Genomic DNA, 15604 nt, shown 5'->3' on the forward strand with positions numbered 1-15604 from the left:
TTTTACTATCAGTGAAATTAAACTTTCAAAGTAAACAGATAAGAATTTACAGAGAAATAGGAATAGCATTAGTGCACTCACTAATGCTAAGCTGATGCATCTCTTACTGATGAGTAAATCTATGTGAGTGTTGCTATGGGAATTTGGCTTAGCAATGCTGACTTGAATGCATGGGCAGCCCTTATGTAATATTCATGACCTCTAGCAAAGCTGCCGTAGGAGTTCACAGAGAAACTGCCAGCAGACCTTGACTTTTTAAAACTGTATTTCCATGCATCAAAACGGTGTTCTCACTTCGGTAGGCTCAGGAATAATCTCCAGGTCTGACATTGTCTCTGACTGTGAGACAACTTGTAAACAGTGGATGTGGGAGGGCACTGGCAGTGTTAAGCTGGTGTTTCAGTACTGCAAGATGTTAATGTTTGACATCATTTTTTGCATTAATAAGAATGTTAACTGAACACTAAATGACAAACAAGACAGGAAAATGTATATTGTCCAATACTCATATTTAACAATTCCTTGCCATTTTAAGATATTTAAAAGCAGTTATTTTTAATATTGTGGATGAAAATAGTGATCCTGATTAATGTGATGACACTTCTTTTTGTCATAAAAATGTAGAAAATGTTGGCATACATGAATAATGCACAATACGTTGATGGAAACCTAAGAGCACATAAAAAAAGTTTGTGAATACATAATCAATGGTGTCCATTTTACTTTCTAACTTTAAGGTCAAACCTCCCCCAAATGATAAGCAGTGGTGTACATAAATACATGTAAATAGGAAACTGTTCTTGTTTTGGAAAGTGTTCTTGGCTCTTAAAGTTTGCGTTGCTTCTCTTGTTTCAAGGTTAGTTAACAAGTTTTCCTGAATTGTAAAATCTTTTCAGCTCCAATGCAACTGTGCAAATGCTGCCAACATGTGGTTATCTTAAAAAATAGTTTTTAAGTAAACCATTCCCTTTTTAATGCTAAAAATTCACAAATTTATTCCCATATAGCCAGTGCTTTTTTTCTAGAAAAGAGCTGGAACTCACAATGAACACTTCCCTTGTTCTCTTTGAATGGCAATGGTGCCCATCTGAGAGATGCTGGAGCTGAGTTCCGGCAAGTTCTGGCTGGGGGGAAAAGCCCTGCATGGAGCTAATACAGGCATAGGCAAACTCTGCCCTCCAGCTGTTTTGGTACTACAACTCACATCATCCCTGACCACTGGTCCCGTTAGCTAAGGATGATGGGAGTTGTAGTCTCAAAACATCTGGAGGGCTGAGTTTGCCTATGCCTGAGCTAATAAATGCATACTTAGATTACGCTAGAACAGGCCAAATCTACAAAAGAAGGGTAGTGCTGCCCAATAATAAAAGGTTGGGAAACTGCTCTCTTCTATACTCTTTAAACCTACCAAAACCTTTGAAGGACAACCACCATAAAAGGTGGAGAAGACTTAACACATCTTGTCCTGATCTAAATTAATATGTAATGCATAAACCCAAGAGTAAAGTATGTAAACATAATGATAAAAAGCAACAACTTCTTATATTACACATAGTTTCATATTGGTGACTCCAGAGACAAACAAATTCATCTAGAAACGTGTGAATAAACAATGTTTTATTATTAGATAATACTCTATATAGCGTTGTAATAACAAACATTTGTAGTTCATTTTCTTTCATTTGCAGCGTAACCTGTTGCAAAAGAGGAGATAACTTCTGAGTTCTTAATAGTTGTATAAAAGAGGACATTTAAGCAAGTTTTGCTTGTGTGGGAACTAGGGATGGCGTAGATATTCAAAGTGGAGTTCATCAAATGTAAGCATTACTGCTTGAACAATTAAAATGGCTTGAATTCATTGTGGGCAAATCATTTTAAGCTTGCTTCCAGTCAAATGGGACTGGCACAGACCTCCATCATTTGCAGCTAGAGATTGTGAAGCTTGCAAGCGCCCAGGATCTTGGGCTGCATGGGGCTGGCCTGCCTTTTCAAGGAATTCTTTGCAGCCTGATCATGTGGACCGTCCCTGGAATGCACAGACACAACTGCTGTTTGAGCCTGGGAGATACCCTGTTTCACGAGAAAAGGTGGAAATTAGGCCACTTGGTTTTTCAAGCAGCCCAGTTGATTTATGGGCCAAACAAGCCAGTGCTTGCCCATCTCTAGGTTTTTGCACCTGCCAGAAACCCTTCTTTTACCGAACAGATGTTTTCCTCTGCATCTGGAATATGGTAAATAAATAAAAATGTGGTTTCCAAAAGAGTTTAGAATCCTGGATCATGAGACATTATTATCCAGTATTGGACAACCTAAGAGCCCATAAGGCTTTGACTAAGTGTTGGCTAGGGTTCAGATAGAGTTGAAGTAACTTGGGGTGTGGTGAGGTGAACAGGATCCAGATAATAGGGAAGTGTCAAGTATTACAGGATGTGGGAAGCCTTCCAGTGAGAGCTCCCAAGCAGCTTATGCATTGCTTTGATAATAATCTGAAACCAACTGAGGACCTAAACAACAAAGCAGGATTGTCCCTTAGCTGAAAACGGGAGTGGGCAGAGCCCCAGTTTGAAGCCAACAGAGTTGCTGGATAGTTCCCAGGTTTATTCCCTTTGTTTTTTGCAAGGAACCTTTGTAATACTGAAGATCTTTGGTTGATGGCTGTAGTAGTGAGTTTGTAGAGTTCCTCATTTGGAGTGTGCAAATCTCCAGTTACAGGTGCAGACTCAGGCCCCAAACTTCAGAATTCACTCCCCACCCCCTCCCCCGCCGTTCAAGTGGGCCTAATTGGGCTACTAATTTGTAGAGGCTCCTTCTGCTTTGAAGTCATTGTACAAGGTATCTAGGTTTGTTGTCTATCAAATCTATTATCCCTCATATAGCACATTTTTAACCCTCAAAATGTGTCCTGAAAGAATGTGGGAAAGTGGCTTATATCAGTTCAGACCACTGGTCCTTCTAATTCAGTATTATCTTTCCTCTACCAGGTGTCCTCTGGGAGTATCCAATGTAACACTAAGCTAAAAATTACTTAATACTATACTTGTTTCACTGGTGCAGTGTTTTGTACCAGCAGAATGTTGTTGCACAATAATATTTAAGCAGTTTGCTTGTACAAAAGATTTCTGTACAATCTGTTGTATAGCAAGCTTACACTAGTGCAACTGTTGCATTGGAATTCTCTTTTGCGCACCATTTAAACTCACCTGTCTGTGTGCACAACAGCCTTTGCACTAGCAAACAGAGAACATTCGATAGAGTCCCAGATGTTTGGAACTACAGCATGGTCAGTTACGATGAAACATGTTGTCAAGAATACCATATTTTTCAGTGTATAAGATGCCCCTATGTATGACAACCCTTATTTTTTTGAACCCCAATTTAAGAAATCAATATTTCTTGAGTTGCTGAGCTTTGTGGGGGGAGCTTTTTTTTGCAGAGATTGCCCTTGAGTTGTTTGGGAGGTCACCGTCACCCCCACCCCCCACCAATCGCTCGCCACAGCCACTGCCAGTCACCTCCATGCCTGTTCCCCCTCTAAATTCACTATCTGTGTATAGGACAACCCCCACTTTTTGCCTAATTTTTTTAGCAAAAAACATTGTCTTATACACAGAAAAATATGGTATCTGGAGGGCATGAGGTTGGACAAGTCTGCTTTATACTATCAGTGACTTCCCAAGGATTCAATCTTTCCTAGGTGCATTTGGGAATAGGGTCATTATGGTTAATATGTAATGCAATGGCTTTAAAATTAACATATTACAATTAGCTGTGGAAGGAACCAAACCTTTTGGAGAATGTCTAATGTTGTCAAATAATTACTTGCAGTGATACTTAGAACAGCAAATTAGGCAAGCAATGATGCAAAGTATTTTAATACCTCCACTATTGTGAATTGCCAGAGAGTGATCGAGAGATCAGGTGACTTCATTTTTGAAGCTTAAAAATGAACATAATTGGACCTCTTGCCACCTGCCTACCAAAACTATACACACTATACTTGTGAGAGATTATAAGTTAACAGTCATATTTCTAAACTCAAGTGTTAGTCATTCACCAATCTGCCACTGTGAGGCCTTTACAGAATAGCAGTGATTAGTCTTACCTGTTGTTATTGTGTTTAATCATTAGTGTTTCCAGTCTCTGTAGGAAAATAGACCCCCTCCCCAAAGTGCTATAATACATTAAAGACTAGCTGATTCATTGTTGATTTATCCTTAAAATGTGGGGTGGTGGTGGAAAAGTAGTTCACTGTAAAACTGAATAGACAAAACAGTTAATATCGAAATAGATTTTCTTAACAATGAAGAAGTCATGCTGCCTTTACCATTGGACATGGAAGAGAATCCTGAACTAGCTGCTTTACTGGAAAGGGACAATTCTTTGTCTTCTTGCAACCTAGGCCCATGTCCTCTCCCACTCAATGATTATTTCCCCCTCCTAAATATTTTGCCTTAACCCACTTCCCTTTTGAAGTCCCACTTATCAGCTGGGTAAGCAGTAGCATAACAGCTTCAGGGAGAGGAGTGAAGATCCTTTTCTCCCTTCCTGACTAAACAACAACAACAACAAAGCTCCAGTGCCTGGTGTGCTGAGTAGCCCCCAAAGCCCTTTAGAAGTGCAAGTTTTCCCAAGGGCTACCGGCATATTTCATCTTACTGGTTCACTACGGTTTAAAATGTGGTGTTAGTTTTCAAAGGTACTTTGTGCTCTTTCACTGAATCTACATCCTATTTTAAGGACCATGGGGTTACGTAAAAAAATTAAGTGCCAAGCATACTGCAGAATTTTGAAGGATGTTTTCACTGTCACATGTTGAGATGGACTGAGCAGACACATTAGATTATGGTGTTCATCTAGTAGATGTGGATCTTGCTAATTTTCATGACCAATGAGATAAAATATATTGTGGCACATTAGAAAATAATTGCAATGTTACATATTCAGAAGCCCAAAATTTTCCCATCTATTTTTGATGTGGTTAAAATTAGAGAGATAAAAATTAAGAGGACAAAATATGAATTAGTGCACACAGCCACATATTCTGTATTTTCTGTTAGTGGGAAATTTGAATACTTTGTGCATTTTCTAAATATAAAATGTTCAGAAGTAAAGGAATAAGGATGGTTCTCTGTCAATGCTATTCAGGCATTTTTGAGGGTCATTAATTCCAGTAGAATGAATTTAACCAGATGCTTAACTCTCATCAAAATTATTGTGCCCTACCTAGTCTGAATCGTGACCTATAAATTTAATGACTTTGAAATTTAATTACATAATCTTTATCATGACTTTTACTATATTAATACCATTTGTAAAATGTAAAATATCAGAAGTAGATAACTTTTACACTTCTGCTCAGTTTAATAATTTAACTTGAATGTACCTTAGAGAATCACTCTGTTCCAAAAATACTTTCTACTGCTTCAATATTTAATAACCTTAAAATATCTTCTCTTAGATTTTGTTGAGTTCATATGGTCAGTTGGGAATTTCAAGGTGGTCTGGCCCTTTAACTATTTGAAATTATATAATTTTTACTCAGAGTAGTGTTTCTTACTGGTTGGAGCATTAGGAGAGTCTGGTAAGCGTAGAAATTGGCTGAGTATACTGTTCACCCCTACTAAGGCCATCTGTTCAAAAGAACGCTCTAGTTGGTCTGTTCATTAAATATTTACCTACACAATCATATGGGAGTTTTATTTTGGGACAGAGTTAGGCATGACTAGATATCTCAAACAAAAAGTTGCTTCATCCCACTCCACATATCTGACTGGGCTTGGTTTACATATACACAGTGTGCAAACCCTGTGGGTGGTTTCTTGTTTTGATAGGAAATTTCAGGATGAAGCTGTCTCTTACTCCAAAACACTTACCATATATCTTGTTATTCACAAGAGGGAGTGCAGAAAGCAAAAATATAAACAATAAAGGTTTGGGGAAATTGTTGTTAGCTTCATTAATTGTATTTTTCCTCACCCAAAAGTTTGAAGAATGATGGCAGGATGTGAGGAGAAATTTAAGCTGTCATATAAAAGAAAATGAGTTTGTTGGTTTAACTTGGGTTCCACGAAAGTTTAGTCATGACTTTGAGACCCATTACTTCCATGTCATTTTCTCTGGAAAGGTGATACAAAGCTTAAACCAAAAGCCACAAGCAACCCTGGTTTTCTCAAAAGGGACTTTCCCCACTCTGCTGAACAACTGAATGACTGCTATAAGGGCATGGCACATTCTATGGTATGACGATACTTGGATACCGTGTACAGTTCCAGTTGCCACCTCTAAAAATGGCATTGTAGAACTGGAAAGGGTGCAGGAATTGACAATCAAAATAGTCGGCTGGCTAGAGCTAATCTCATGAGGAAATGTTGCAACATTTGGGCCTTTTTAATTTGGAAAAAAGTGAGGACCTGATTAAGGCATATAAAATTATGCATGTATTGGAGAAAGTGGGTAGAGAGACGTTTTTCTTCTTGTCATAGTACATGGGACCAGTCATCCAAATAAGCTGGATTTTGGAAGACTGATGGCAAAAAGAAGTGCTTTTGTGCACAGCACATATGGGATACAGTGATGCTACAGGATATAGTGATGGTCACCAACTTGGTTGGCATTAAAAAGAGAGTAGACAAATTCCTGGAGGACTATCCATGACTAGTAGTCATGATGGCTGTGTGCTACCTCCAGTGTCAGAGGCATACCAGTGTCTCTGAATTGCTGGGGAACACGTGGGGAGACTACTACTGTGCTCATGTCCTGCTTATGGGCTTCCCATTAGCGTCTGGTCACTGTGCAAACAGGATGCTGGACTGGATGGGCCTTTGATCTGATCCAGAAGGGCTCTTCTTACAGTCAATAACTTTCATGAAGCAGAATTCTCCTTATTTCCTGCTTACAAGTGACACTGGTTTAAAAGGAAAAACAACAATCCTGAAAGCAAATAATGCTAGCAATTTATATTGAAGCTACTTTAATTAACTAGCCTTATTAGCAATGCTAGTGCAGTGTTCCAACAAGACCTTCCCATTTAATTCTAAAACTATTATATGTGCTGTCCTTATCTCAAATACTGCTTGCAGTTTAAAAAGAATGCTGCATGTGCATAAGAATTCATAAGCCTCATAACAATGTGACATTTAAACTCTTACTTTTATATTCATGCTACTCTAACATGTTTATACAGTACTTATTTAACAAATTATACAGTACAGACATTTTAACAAGCACCATGATAACAAGTGGAGAGATTACAAAGGATGAATTCGTTCTAAAAATGTGTGCTGGCATATGTGAAAACATAGCTTTTAGAAATGTAATTATTTCTCTTTCTTTATAATGATAATTGGTATGCTCAACGTTTTTCATGTTACATGATAACAGTGATGCTGAAGAGTTTCAGTTAAACACTGAGGTCAGTAAAATACTTGTTCAAGGAAATATATATTCTGTATATATAGTGTCTACAACACTAACAACAGTATGAATGAACAATGATACCCGCATATTATGATTTTGAGGGGTATTTTATAATACTTGGGAGAAGGAAGATTGCTCTCACCAGTAAAATACATTCTGGCACACTTAGAGCGAACATGTGGGAAAAGCCCTTTTTTGCGACTCAAATGCCTGGTTCATACAGTCATATGTATAAGCAATTTGTCTGCACATGAAGCCCCTTTGCTCATCCCTTTGCAGAAGCCGTGCTCAAACCAGTAAGCCTCTAGTTAACTATAGTTTGTCCAAACCACATTGGCTGACGACTTGCTAGGGTATTAAACTGACTTCAAACCATGGCTTAAGATTCTGATTAATTTTGATCCATGTGGCCATAGTTTCCCAGTTTGGATAAAAGAAAAAACATGGTTAATTAGAGATGTATTGGTTGAATCATGGTTTGTGGGAAAGGAAAGGAGTGAAGGGGCTCACTAAACAAACAATAGACTGTACATAATACCTTATTATGCAGTATGTTGTGTTGCATTGTCTTGCAGGCAAAGAGAAAGACAGATAAAGTGACTGCAGAAACTAACTGCATTTGTATTCCAAGAGAATCTGTTGTCTAGAAAAAAAGATTTACCAGTAGTTCAGATATTTGATTTGATAGTGTTGAGTGTAAAGTCTCTGCATAAGCAACAGATTTCAGTCTGTTTCCAGCAAAATAGAATAATAGATAATATAGTTTGAAGAGCCTCTCTGTCATTGCAGTCCTGACCTATATTTGTTTCTTTTCCTAACGATTTCAGGAGCTTCCATTACTTTAAGCATGTGTGTATCATTCTGCCTGAAAGATGTGAAGGCACATTGGGAGAATAAACCATCCTTTCTTTGTTCATTGGCACACCTTAAAATGTCACTGTTCCAAATGTTTGGGTTACTTGTGAAGTCAGGTTGGTCCTGAATGCACCACAGCTCCACAGTGTCCCTTGTTTGTTTGTTTTTTACATTTGGAACTGACAGCTATAAAGATCTCAAACTTCTTTTTATAAAACTCATTAATTCATCATCATGGCTCATCAGCAGTTTTATTAAAGCACCACCACTTAGAATAACCTAATTCAAACAATCATGATACCATAGGCAAGCTGAAGAAAACCCCCAATGCTAATTTACTTTCACAAGAATTCAATAAATATGAATTTCAAAACATTTGGCAGTGAGCTCACAGAACATGTTTCTTAACTATTGATTAAAATGTTAAATCTCTGAGACAACCCTGGAAAGGACCAAACTTTGCGGCTTTGGGGTTTCCTCAAACATTACCCAAGCCTAGGCTCTGGAGCAAATTAAATGTCTTGCAGATACCTCCGTCTCTGTCTAAATGTGTGGCTTTGCAATCAAGCAAAGAGTTCTGCTTGCCCCATTTTAAAGAGCTAGAAAAACTGAAGGAATAATGATCAAACCTACCAGGGGGCCTGGGGCACCTTCAGGGCTTCAAATCCTCCACTCAGCTGTAATTTCACAGGGTGTAACCTTGGGGGGCCACCACTGCCTGTCAGCCTGACCAACCTCTCAGGGTTGTGCGGCTAGAAGGGGTGTGTGGGGAGAAGAACCACATACACCACCTTGAGCTTCCTGAAGAACAGACGTGGGATTTACATGCAAGCAGAAGGAATGAAAAAAATCCCTTTTCCAGAGCAGGGATAAAAACTCTTCCACAAATGGCATTCTTCCCTTGTCCAACCCCCCCCCCCCCCACATGTACGTGCTTGGATTTAGCCATCCAGGTGTTTCATGTACTTGATAGTATTTACTTGTGAGTAGAAGGCAGGCACCAGAGCAGGTCCCCCCCCCACTGAAGAGATCTCAGTCTCCATCCCTTACCCCACAATAAATAAGGCAAACTCCCCACTTTGCATAGGCTGCTCCATAACCAAATCCCTCGTGCATGTAAGATGCCTCAAAGCCAACTCTACCTGAGAGCGAGTGGAGGGGGAGAAGTCATCTGGGACATGATTGGAAGGCAGAAAGCAGCAGCAGGAGGAGCACCCCATACCAATTGTTAAGTCACCCAAGGGTGCCAAAGTACCTAGGTTGAAATCCTCTGCCCTAGGGCATTCAGAAACCCACCAGAACCCAATAGTCTCTAGGGGTAGACAATCTTCACCTGTCCACCCCACCCCACAATTCAGGGAAGGATTAGAGCTGTAAATCCAGACTGCATTAAGGTTTAGTGGTGTTTACTAGCTTGTAAGTGTGCTTGAGACTTAAGCTTACAGAATGTTTTCATAGTACTCTGATACTGTTACCACATAAATATATCTGTTTTTCTTAAAATATGGACTTTGAAACTCTTTCAATAAAACACAAAGCATTTTGAAGGCATGCTCAATTGCCATGATCATCAGACACACTGCTTCTGCCATCTACCTTTCAATCATTAATCAGTTGTTCATACGTGTGCAAAACATCTAGTTGTGTACTGCTGTGCAAAAATGCTGGTTTCTGAATACCTCTTCTTAGGATCTAAGATAAGAAGCTTGACTTTTTTACATGTTGAGTCACTTTTCCAGCTTTATTCATATACATTATTTATAAGCAGAGCTGTGGAAACAACACATCTACAGTGGCGCCTATATTTAGGTTAACACCCTTTTTCGAAAGGCTCTCTGGAGACTGTTTCTTTTGAAAAACTACTTTCTTTTTTTCCTGTTCTTTTTCCTATCTGCTCTTTGATATGAAACACTGAAAGTCCCTAGCTGCTATTGCACAAATACCAAGGGAACTATCAGATAATTTCTAGAAGCATGCAGCATTTTTAGAGAGCTGATTATACATATCACAATATTTTCCTTGCTGTGTTAAGATAGGGCAGTCTCACCTTGAATATGAGTGAATGACGCACATAGTAAGAGGGAATAAAATTGGCAATATTAACAGAATTGTTGTGAAGATGTGTGAATTAAGAAAATTAGCTTATTATTATTCTGGAACTTTAGAAATGAGACTTCTCAAACCAAACATAATTTTTAAAGGAATACTAATGCAAAACAGCTAACTCTTGGGACTTCCCTTTGGTAGCATTAGTATAGTGTTTTTTATCTGACTAAATCTCCATTGAACCTCCCAAGGCTGACTACAAGTTGAGGGGGCCCTGAGCAAAGTGTCCTTTAGTGGTCTCCAATTGGTAAGTGCTAGCACACTACCCTGGCAGTGTTGGTGGGCAGCGGTAATTCTCCCAAGCAGCATTTTCTGCAATACCATAGAATGATGCTGTGATGGGTCATTGTGAAAACTGAGAATGGCAGCTAGACCCAGCTGCCTAGTGTTTAGAGCACTGTGGCAGAGTTTAAAAGGGGCAGGCAGGTATTAGTGGTGGGCCCTGCCAGGTTGTTGAGCTGATAACACTGACCCTGAGCAGGGGATTGGACTAGATGGCAATCACATTTTTTTATTCCACTATTCTATAATAGATATCTTTTGATTGTCTTTGAAAAGCTGTCCCCCCCTTAAATTCATATAGACCCAGAATTTATCTCATTCTTTGTGCTTTCACCTGATCATAACTTTCTCTTAAGCTGTTTCCCTTTCTTCTGTGAGATGTCATCTTAACTAAGATTGCCATCTGCTGAAATTTACACCCATTTCATAAGCTATACTGGAGGTACAGTTGCCAATGGAGATATATTGTGTGGATGCCAAACCACAGTTAGTCACTGGTATGAAATTTTGCCCAGGTTGTTCAGTTCAAATCATGCCAGAATTTCTTTTGGATGAATCTGCCTAAACTTTGTGGATGTACTTTATACAAGCTGCAAAAATTGCATCCTATTTGTGAATCTGATGTTCAGATCACAGGTGGGAACCAGGCCCAGGAGCCAGATGTGGTCCAGCAGTCCTCTTTTATTTGGCCCTCAGAACCGAGCCATACACCCTCTCCCTTGGCAACAGTCCTCACTGGCTCTGCTTTGCAGCCCAAGTGTTTTTTGCCTGTCTGGAATGTGTGCTTGAACAGTGATAGTGTCTCTTGCTTGTCTGGATAATGGAGAGAGAAGTGTGTGTGTGTTAGAAGTAGCCTCCTGTACAAAGATAAAATTTATTGTTCCTCTGCCTACTTTTGCTTCTGAACCTGTTCTCACTGAACTATGATGCTTGCGTTCAAATGCTCCAGTTTAGATAACATGTTCAGTACCAGCATTCAAAGCCCTAAATGGCTTTAGACTCAAGTACTCACAATAGCCTCTTTCCTTTTTTAATAAATAAATAAATACCAGCTTTAGTAAAATATCAGTTTAGACCTATGGCAAAAGTCATTTGTCCCCGGCAGTCTGTTGTGGAGGGAGAGGGTTGTTAAAGAAGTGGCAGAAAGGTGGTAATCTGCACATTTTTTACTTTTGCTCATCATCTGCATGTAGCCCTCAATGGATTACCCCAGGCGACTGTGCTCCTTAACAGAAAAAAATGTTCTCTACTCCTAATGTAAAATAATATATTTCTACCATGAAGGCCACAAACATGAATGGTTTTATAATCGTATTAGTTATATCTTCTAAGCATGTGATATTACTTGTTGTCAGTTGCTAAGTTAACTTCACTGCAGAATCTGCTTGTTTGCAAGATAGAGGGGAGAATCACATTTACTATACTATAATGTTCACTGAATTGAAATCACATCTAATTCATATATTGTATCCTTATACATATGTACAGTGGTGCCTCACAAGATGAAATTAATTCGTTCCGCGAATTTTTTCGTCTAGCAAATTTTTCGTCTTGTGAAGCACGGTTTCCCATAGGAATGCATTGAAAATCAATTAATGCGTTCCTATGGTCAAAAAAAGTCCAAACAAAGCCAAATTTGGTACAAGAGTTTATTAAGTGCTCTTTAAAGTCACACATACTGTAAAGAGCATTTCAAAATTCAAACCCAGAATTTTTTTTAAAAAACAGCAGAGTGGCCCAATGGTCACAGAAAATCATAAAAATGCAGAAAAAAACCACAAGCTTCCAGATTCTTGCAAACCCCTCCCCAACTGTTCCCCCAGCCATCCAGCACACAGAAATTCAAATCCAGATTATTATTTTTTAAAAAACAGCAGAGTGGCCCAATGGTCACAGAAAATCATAAAAATGCAGGGAAAAAACTACAAGCTTCCAGATTCTTGCAAACCCCTCCCCAACTGTTCCCCCAGCCACCCAGCACACAGAAATTCAAATCCAGATTTTTTTTAAAAAAAACAGAAGAGTGGCCCAATGGTCACAGAAAATCATAAAAATGCAGAAAAAAAACACACAAGCTTCCAGATTCTTGCAAACCCCTTCCCAACACCAAGTCCTTGAATTCCAAACACCCCAACCCAAAATCCAAAAACCCCCCAAAAAGTTTTAAAAGCTTAACTTACCAAATGGCTGCAAAAGAAGTTTTGGAAAAGCTTCAAACATCACCAAAGTCTTTAAAAACCTCAAAAAAGGCTACTATGTACACTGCGTTCTATGAGTTGCTCCTCGAAGTCAAGTCGCAACTGTATTAACGGTGTTAAGAAAAAGGAAACAAACTTGCAAGACGTTTTTGTCTTGCGAAGCAAGCCCATAGGGAAATTCGTCTTGCGAAGCAGCTCAAAAACGGAAAACCCTTTCGTCTAGCGAGTTTTCCGTCTTGCGAGGCATTCGTCTTGCGGGGCACCACTGTATTCATACTTGTACCTGACTTTGCATATTTTCTCCTCTATTTCTGATTCAAGTCTTCTGGCCAAAACAGCAGCACCTATTTATAAGAGAGAAGGTATTAGGCGACTTGGGGTAACTTTGAGGTTTGCAGGAGTGCAAAACATCTTTAGTAAAAATAAATAAATGACAAGGCAACCCCAAATTGAGGTGTAATCCCCTCCCCCAAGAAAACAGTCCAGTGAGCATCCCCAGTAATCTTGGAATGCTCACTGACTGGTGGTGTAAGGGGAAGAAAACCATGGGAAATAGTTAGAATCCTGAACAACTCCACATTGCAACCTTTTGTTATAGAGCCCCATCACTGCTTACCCCCCCCCCAATCCTGTTGCAGAGAAGCCATTTTTCCCAATAATGTGTATAGATGTTTTCAGTAGGCAATCACCACATAAAGATGCTGTCACTTAATGGGTAAGGGTGGATATAAATGAACAAACTTTCAAAATTGGTGGAAATAGACTCCTTGCATTTGTTCTTTATAAGCTTCATAATTAGGTTACAAAAGAGGCTTGTCTGGTACCACAGATGAGATACCAAAGCTGCTTTACTTTCTAATGTCTAGGTAACTGTTAACTATACTTGCTGGGAGAGTTGTCAGTGGGCAAGTCTGGGAAACTTGTCAACAGGCAATGAGTCTTCTCCCTGACCTTGTGAAGTGCCTCTGGAATAATCAAATTTGTTACAGGTCTCCCACTTCTAAGTTATTTGGAAAACTGCCATCTGTCCTCAGCATAATATCATCACTTTGATTGCCTCTTATGAAATACTCCCCAGACTTTTCAGTGTTTTCATTGAAGACAAGCACATTTTAATGCCGGGGAAAATATCAACCCTCTTTCTCTCATTTTGCTCTACAGACAAAACCTGTTGCATTTGCAGTCCGGACAAATGTTAGCTACAGTGCAGCCCACGAGGATGATGTACCAGTCCCAGGCATGGCCATCTCATTTGAAGCGAAAGATTTTCTTCATGTTAAAGAAGTAAGACAGCTTATATTGCAATTATAGCTGTGATTGCAGTAATATAAAGTATGCTGCTTTATTTACACTGGATGGAATCCAGCAAGACTTTACATATGATAGAGACTGTGTGCCACTCTTCCTTTCTCATTTTCATTTAAAAGTAATGTTTATACATCATGAACAAACATTTGGGTTCCCAGATTGCAACCGCTTTGCCTCATCTCTGCTCCTGCTGCTGCCGTACAGCTTTGAGCTAAGCCATGGTTTGGCATAGCATTATGTCCAAACCTGGATTTGTGGTTTGTTTCACTCCAGACAAACCATGAACTGTAGCCAAGGGTTTTGTTTTGTTTTTTGCTACAGTTCATTGTTTGTCTGGAGATAAAACATAAGCCTAGGTTTGGACATAATGCTAACCAACTCCATAGTAGCAGCAGGAAGAGAGGAGGAGCAGAGTAGACATGATATTCTCTCCAGAAAACCACACATTTGCTCATACACACTAAGCCATGGTTTGTACAAACTGGGTCAGTTTAAATGCTGCAATGCCTTTGCCCTTAGTAATCAGAAGATTCAGTGAATTGCTTTTGTCTCGTTTTTTCTTTTTCAGACTGTAAGCTAAAGTGCTACATAAATGTTTCTGTGACACTTATAGTAGACTTCTAAGTCAATATACCTTTGGTGTCCATGCAGTTTACCGTGATAGCAGCAAATAAGAGATAATGTCTGCATAAAGTGATTGAAATGGATAATTTGTAGATAGTAACACATCTGGATACTCTTTTAGACTAGCCAGATTTTTTACTCAGGACAGTAATAGCCATTTAAAGCAGATATGTAATATTCTATTAAATAGTATTTTGTGGTTTGAAAAAAATTAAAATGTTAGCAAAAGAAAGAGTATTTGGAAAGAGTATTTGTATTTGGCTGTGTAATGAAGAACAAGAAGTATAACAAATTGGCATTTTTCCTTAACTAGTCTGATAGCAAATAAGGAGTAACTCCTTCCTTCCTTCCTTTTTAAATGCAAATTGTGTCTGGTGATGCACACCAGTCTTTTCTGAACCATGAATAAATCACAAATGGTTGTATCCCTTCTGAAGGACAATTGTCTGCAGTTATAATGCTGTTGTTGAAATACTTCCACTCCTTCCTCTCTCTTCATATATTTTCCTCTCTTTTCTTTTCATTTCTTGCTTTGATATTTCCCCCCTCTTTATTGTTGTTATTGCTTTTTGTGCATTATATTCTTTGTTAATCCTACTCAGATACGATGCATTGAAAATATGGACATTGCTATTCTTTGTTAATCCTACTCAGATACAATGCATTGAAAATATGGACATTACTATTTTCAGTCCATTAATTACTTATACAACCGTATATATTACTTCACCCCCAAAGGCACACTCTTCCATTGTCTCCTGAAACACCCAACCAGTCTATATATTTCTATGTAATTCATATGAAACAAACAAAAA

At 38.9% G+C, this 15604-nt stretch overlaps 1 protein-coding gene across 10 annotated transcripts in view; it reads left to right on the forward strand.

Annotated features, from left to right (window-relative positions):
• CACNB2 (calcium voltage-gated channel auxiliary subunit beta 2) overlaps window positions 1-15604 on the forward strand; it is a 122767-nt gene that overhangs the window by 83257 nt on the left and 23906 nt on the right. For all 10 annotated transcript variants that reach the window (XM_082193208.1, XM_082193211.1, XM_082193210.1 and 7 more), the window contains one exon: window positions 14019-14141. In XM_082193208.1, the coding sequence (XP_082049334.1) occupies window positions 14019-14141 (123 nt within the window). The remainder of the gene's footprint in view (window positions 1-14018; window positions 14142-15604) is intronic.

The sequence above is a fragment of the Podarcis vaucheri genome, assembly GCF_965113315.1.
Source record: "Podarcis vaucheri genome assembly, chromosome: 12".
In the NCBI taxonomy this organism is placed as follows: domain Eukaryota; kingdom Metazoa; phylum Chordata; class Lepidosauria; order Squamata; family Lacertidae; genus Podarcis; species Podarcis vaucheri.